This window comes from Glandiceps talaboti, chromosome 1, assembly GCF_964340395.1.
Source record: "Glandiceps talaboti chromosome 1, keGlaTala1.1, whole genome shotgun sequence".
In the NCBI taxonomy this organism is placed as follows: domain Eukaryota; kingdom Metazoa; phylum Hemichordata; class Enteropneusta; family Spengelidae; genus Glandiceps; species Glandiceps talaboti.
Window position 1 is genome coordinate 20,189,880 of NC_135549.1, and position 7,462 is coordinate 20,197,341.

Sequence of the window (7,462 nt, forward strand, 5' to 3'; positions counted from 1 at the left end):
TATTTTGTGATTATTTCATCGATTTAATGTCTTATATATGCAATCAATGGTTACACATTTATAAACTTATCGCAATTATTTTTTTTTCTTTTATCAGAAAATTGCGAATAAGGTTTTGCTTTTTAGATGATTGCTGAAAACCGTGAGATTTTCTATCATGGTTTTCTGGTTGCTGTGATACTGCATCAAACCGGTGGTCTAATAGGTAGCATTGAATAAGAGATGACGTATGCAAATTTAATTTCAGTTGTAGACTACGTCATGAAAACTGAGTGTCTAGCTTGTTTCACCTACACTATCGTTCTATTAAACTACTCCTCGCTGTGTTGTGTGAGTATCTCAGTTGGTATTTCACGTCGCGTATTGCCCTTGTACGTACACGATCATCACCATTCCGGCGCCTGACGCCTTCACGATTCCTGAACAATTAGAGCGGACAAGCGGGGATCATAATTAGAACGGATTGCATTGGTATGAAAAGTAAATAGTGTACCGGTTAAGCACACCGTGGTCTTATCTTATCTAGAATTATCTCATGCATGCTGAGTTCCGCGAAGAGGGAAAGACATGACGTTTTAATTTTTCGCGTAACATACAACAGCTTTTGTTTTACGTTCATGGGAAGTCGAGGTTTACGGTATTTTACCGATATCACTCTCAATTGCAAATAGGGGTGTTTGCCCCTATCAACTTCAACTGGTCGCTAAGAAAGCAAATTAAATTTTACAGACCCCTCATGGACACTTGCCAGTGAGTGCATCAGGTGGTTCATGTTTATGTAAGATACTGTCTGGGTCAAATAAATTAGTTTGGTACTTAACAAATAATAACCTTCCCTTTTCTATGTCTCTCTCTTGCTTACAGGCATCTCACATTCTCAGGGGAGATAACAACAAAGATGACGACGGCAGTGACTTTACAGATGCCTAACACAACTATTGTAGATTGTGGTGGTAATTCGTCCGATGCGTGTGTTGTTCAGCCATCAAGACCAGTATGTCCGTTTGCCGATGAAGACGTTATGTTTATATTCTACGCAGTATCCTGTGCCATTGCCCTGTTTGGAAATCTAACATTCTTGGTCGTTGTTATTAAAGTCAAGTCCATGAGAACGATGCCCAATTTCTTCTTCATCAACTTGTCAGTGGCAGATACATTATTCATGGTCTACTATACCGTGTTCCTGACAGCTAAGAAGTTGATGATCATGCCCATTTTGATGTTTCATGCCAAAGGAGGTAATGCTATTACCGATGTCGGATTCTGTGTGTCTATGCTAACAGTTGCTTTGATCAGCTTAAATCGTTACATCGCAATATGTTACCCGTTCAAAGCTGAGAAACTGAAACTGCAGAGTACATCGCGAGTTATTGCCTCTATTGCTGGGGTGTGGGTCTTTGGTATCGCTCTTGCCATTTTCGATGCTCTGATATACAGCAGTAATCAACAGAAAACTCTCTTCACCGTATTGATCATCCTCTTGTTCATCTCCATCACACTCTCTATCGTTGTTGTGGTGACAACCTATCTGGTCATCGCCAAAAAGATGCTGAACAAAAAACCCCGCTATGCGCCGGCTGGATGTAACAGTAACTCCCGTATATCTGAAGAGTTTCATGTCTTACTTCTTTGCGTAGCGATCACTGTGATATTCTTCATCAGTGCCTCTCCTATGGCGAGCGTGTACATCGTTGTTTTCTTCTCGACAATACTCGGGGATTCGCCAATTGATCGTAACCGACTGGCCTGTCTGGCTTACGTCGCCAACCTTATGCTCTCCCTTCATTTTACTCTCAATCCTATACTCTACAACATTGGTAGCAGGAATCACAGGGCGGCGTTCAGCAAAGTGTTCTGTTTCCGAAGGCCGAAGATTCTGCGAAGACGTAACTCAAACACTCGTGAACCCTCACCCATTAATTCATCGAACATTAGCATGACTATGTCGACGTATGCTGAAAAGTCAGTGGTCTTAAACAACCACTGTTGAACAGAAATGTAAACCTTCCTGGCTACAGTTGAACACCTGACTGGTAAACAAGCCAGACACTAAATATAATGTGTGTGTGTGTGTGTGTGTGTGTGTGTGTGTGTGTGTGTGTGTGTGTGTGTGTGTGTGTCACGAACGTCAGTCCATTCAGCAACAATTTTAGAAATATCTAGTGATAAACACTGCCATCAAACCAAATATTGCAATGGCTTACCGACCCAAACTATAAAATAGATCAGTTCATTGGAACATAAACTAAAAGTGTACAATAAATTTCCTTTACAATTTATATGCTTGAAAACATAAAGCGCAACAGAAATCGCGATTGATCGAGCGGGGCGAGGGTGTTGTGTGCAGTGTTTTACAGGCTAGGTCGATTGGAGTCATGATGGTGTATTCCTGTATTACCAAACGTAAAGGTTTACGAGTTCTTTGCTCATTCTCAATGGCTTTCTTCTACTGCCAAAACAAACAATGCTTCGGGACTGATAGCAATGACGCTATAAAAAAAACTTAATCGATGACTGTAACACGAGCCAGGAGCTCACATTGAAAATAATAACTTTACTGGTGACCTATTTGAATATACCAGGTGAAATTGACGCACAAAACCTGCAATTTAGCATTTATTATAGAATACATACATTTCAATAATAACTTAATTATATGTACATTTGTAAGGTCACTAATATTTCCACTGTATTATATATACATATATATTCTGAATGTTCTTCTTCAGTGAAATGGGTGCAAGGTAAAGCCACTTCTACAAGTTCTACCGGTGAGATGTGTATGGTATGCTCCTTTCGCCTTGAATTCTAAGTAACATTCCACGCGTGTAAACTCTTTATAGTATACAATGTATATTGGTTATATATAATTATGTAAAAAGTGTTATTTTTCAAAAATAAATATATAGACAAATTGTTCATGCATGCATTACGTGATATTTTCTGAAGATTAGGAACAGTACCGTCACCACAATAAAAATGTATTACATTGTATATATAGTCAACTTTTTATCATACATCTTAATTTTGATTAAAGCTTCAGGATGATCTCGGTATTGTTGCGTACCAGAAATTGCCATTAATTTACTCCAGGTTGTGAGAACTAAAATATAATCCACTATCCTATATTCTACTTGTTTACACAAAAGTATTGTTTTAATGCACTCGTTATTTTGTCCTTTTTTAAGCCAAATACACACACACGTATACATACATACATACATACATACATACATACATACATACATACATACATACATACATACATACATACATATGTATATGTGTAACACATGCGCACACACACGATATACGAGTATTAATTCAATACTTAAGTCATCGTATATAAGCATATACGTGGAAGAACTCAAAGCATTAGTTACATACAAACATTTCATCAGTTATACATTCGTATACTATAAAAGCTATCCAACCGTAGTACAATTAAATTGAAATATCTATATAAAACCCCATTACATACATTTTCATGTCAGGTTTTTTTCTGTTGAATGTGTTTACTCAGTATGTTAATGTCCCTATTATAATGTAACTAACTACATTTGAAATAGTTTTCACTTCATTAACTTTAACGATTGTTCACTTTGTATATGCATTTATAGCGGTGTAAACTGTTGTTACTGAGTGATACTCGCCCAACGCAATCGTCCGTGCTTTAATAGTGATACGTAGAATGCACAATTTAATGAGAATGAAATACATCGTTGTTTTTGAGGGATTTATTGTAAACACAGACCAGAACAAATTGTTGTGTTTCTCGTGTCCGCGTACGTCACCTGAGATAGGGCGTTTCATAGGTTCTTTTTTTAATATCATTAAAATTTTATCTATAACATTCAAAGCCGTGAAACACTCCAACCGCAGCACACATTCCATGCTACTGCGATGCATTTGCAATCATCTGTTCCATACTTGTGATGCATTTCCCAATCGTCTATTCTACAGACATTTTGCAAATTCTGATACATCTCTTGACACTGGGGAAAAGGCTACAGAATTCGACTTGCACGTTTTTTTTCGAACAGCTATCAAAAGTAATTGTGTCTCAAGCAGCATAGAAAGACACTAACTGTGAATGAACAGTGGGTAGGACTTGTATGTAATCTGCGATCTCAAAATGAAGATTTAAAAAAATCAAATAAAATAAAATCGCAATATTTTTGAATTTGCTTTCCAGGCACGAGAAACAAAACAGTTTGCTTTGCCTAATAGTATTCAGCTACACAGTTTATCTCGACCACGATTTAATGAATTTTAAAACCAACATATAACTCATTAAAGCTTCTATATATTCAAGTTTATTTAAATGTTCTGCAAGCACTTTACAATGCCAAGTGAATGACAGTATGAAATGTACATATTAAAAGGGGCAGGAAACCTATTGTGAATTAACTGCGCTTAATGAAAACAAAAACAAATGGAGGATAACCGAGGTAAAATGCGTTGGTTTCGTTCACTTTCACTTATCAGTACGGAGCTGGCAACGATCAGAACGTAGGCGGAAGTGACGTATGGGTCTTGTTCGGCAACTTCCTCTAAACGTTGTGTTTACTGTTTCTATTGTTACAGTACGACAAAAGCAGTCGTCAATATGTTTGAAGGTGGTTTTCTAAAAAGGTATGTACGTCACTTCCGCCTAAGATGTTATCAGTGCCACCTCTGCAGTGATAAGTGAAAGCGGATGAAAACAACACATTTTAACCGATATACGTATATTTGTTGTAACGATGACTTGAAAAGCAAACTTTTATTTTTATATAACAACAAATGTAGAAGAAGTAAAGGAGTTCATCGGAAAGTTTTTAGCTATCGCCTTCCTTCCTTCTTTCCTTCCGGACGGATTTCAATCCATGGAAGTTCAGGTGAATCTGAATATCTGTTAACATAACACTATTGAGGATTGATATCTTTATCTTTATGACATGTAGATTTCTTCCTAGGATCCATTTCATCTGAAATGTAATTTCAGTTTATGTTTAAAGTAAAATGCGATACATGTGTCCACTATATGTGTTGTCATCACTGAGTGCTCTAGAATGAATCTGTGAAGTATCAAAATTATGCACTTTACACACTTATACATGTACTATCAATTACTCTTGCATACAGTTTTTTTAAATAGACATGTTATAACATTCTAAAAATAAACACTTACTCAACATATCATTTCGTTTCATATTCTTACATGTAATCGACGGCGTTTTCGCTGTATAACTGTCTTAGGGTACGGTATGCCTTTGTGGAGCAATTTCCTTGACAATCAATGTTGTTGTTTTTTTTACATCTCTCCAAACTATGAAAGCTTGTCTTGGTCCTTTCGAAATAGTAAACGACATTTGAGGGTTCACAGTCGTATTTCCAAGAAGAAGAAAAAAGTAACACAGCATTTGGCAGCCATTAATTTTGATATCAATTTGAAATATGTACGGTGCCACCTGATTTGTTGTCTTGATTTTAATCGAAAATTGAGTTGAGGATTTCTTGAACAAAGTACAAGCGAAAATTTAATATTTTTATTTCTGATGAGGCATATATACTACGTTAAACTATATTACATGATTGCACGTGTCAACACATGCGCAAAACGCCCATTGGAACGTGAGTTCGTAAAAAAAAACTACAATTGTAAACATATTCATTATATAGAATTAAATCGATCTTGAGAAATCTTTCTATTAATAATTATATAATAAATGTCAATACAATTTAGATAGTTTTCCTCATTTTATATATTTTTTTTTTTCAATTGATATATAGCTTTAGGACCAAAGTAAAGCTAGTCGGATTTTTGAAATAATCGATATAGTGTGGGCTTGATTCGTCACGACTCGGTTAATTCAGATAATTACAGCTATCCATCCAATGTCTGATAATTATATTTCTTGAATATACTTGGGGCCGGGGGATGTTAAGCCTTATAGAGTTAGGCTTGTGTACATTTGTTATTGAATTTGCTGATCTATATGAGCATAATTTAGTGTGTTTTGCCCGGAACTATTATTTGCCTCTATCATATGACGCACACCAAGGACAGGGAAAGTAAAGACAACCCAACTTATACAGTACACGGCATAACCATGCACATGTATACTGCGTGTTACGTGTATATCATGTATATAGTTATACACAGACAGATACATACATACATACATACATACATACATACATACATACATACATACATACATACATACATACATACATACATATATACATACACACACACACACATACATACATACATACATACATACATACATACATACATACATACATACATACATACATACATACATACATACATACACATGTACATACACACACATGTGCATTTGTGTATATTTGTGTGTCTGTGTGTTATTTTAAATAAGGAGGTTGTTTGATGTCTGTGACTGACCCAAACACAGGGAGAGCACTAGTGTTATACAGACTTGATGGGTAGGTTGCATCACTCATCCGTGTCTGACTCACAAGACGAGTGCGAATTTGGAAGGATTCCTGGAGTAATGACTCGAACAGTCGGGGATGATTAATCACACGGAGCCTGCAGGTGTTATGTTTGCCAGGCCTGGACAACTCCGGGGTAGTCTGTGGGCTGAAAGGTAAAAATTGACAGTTCCACAGCAAAGTGGCAGGAAGTGTGCAACATAGCCCTGTCACGTAGTCCCAGTCAAACCTGAATAATTTTCTGTAGAAATGAGTGATTGTGTATGACTGTCTGTATATGTCTGCATAGGAAGAAAATCGTTGGGAGCAATTCCCAGCAAGAAAACAACAAAAAACACCATTTTTGTTTTCAAACATCGACGTTTACAAGTTATTACATGTACTATATGTACGTATGATTTTTCCAAAGATGTCTTTGACTACTGAGATTTTCCTGTCTGCACATAATATGCCATGAAAACTAGCACACGACTCCCTTTCCTCACTTGAAAAGAGACCTCCTTACTACAATTTGTTTTCAAATGCTAGCAAATTTGTCGGCGAAGGTCGTTTGCAGTAACATTATCCACAGCATACGAAACATGAACGCTTGTGAAATACTAGTGATGAAACCTAAACATGTACAACAAACAACTACACACAGATTTATGGAGATAAATTTAAGATTAATCGGTCATTCAAATCTTACTCCAAATAATACTTTATCTTGAACACTTTTAGAAATGTGAGTTTTTGGCGTGGGTGTGGAGATATTGAGAGATTGTTGAAATATTGCTTTCACTAAGTGAGTACGTTACTGAGCCACGTCAGAATAGATGTAGCATTGTCCCTATCTCAACATCGTCTTTCTACTTATTATAACGCGTCTATTCAACACGTTTTGCGACTTTCGAGTTATTGAAGAGTGATAAAATCGGTTTAAATGGGGATTTCATAGGTGTTGTTATTTCACTAGAAGTAAACTCTTAACACGTCTTGCTAGTTTATCAGATTATTA

At 36.4% G+C, this 7,462-nt stretch overlaps 1 protein-coding gene across 1 annotated transcript; it reads left to right on the forward strand.

The window, feature by feature from the left end:
- The first annotated feature begins 898 nt into the window (after positions 1-898).
- On the forward strand, positions 899-1,990 carry LOC144434178 (somatostatin receptor type 4-like). The gene has a single exon (XM_078122636.1). The coding sequence runs from the start codon at positions 899-901 to the stop codon at positions 1,988-1,990; it is 1,092 nt and encodes a 363-aa protein (XP_077978762.1).
- Positions 1,991-7,462: the final 5,472 nt, after the last annotated feature.

Excerpts from the sequence above, each read along its gene's own strand:
- LOC144434178 (XM_078122636.1), top strand. The coding sequence starts at position 899 with ATGACGACGGCAGTGACTTTACAGATGCCTAACACAACTATTGTAGAT.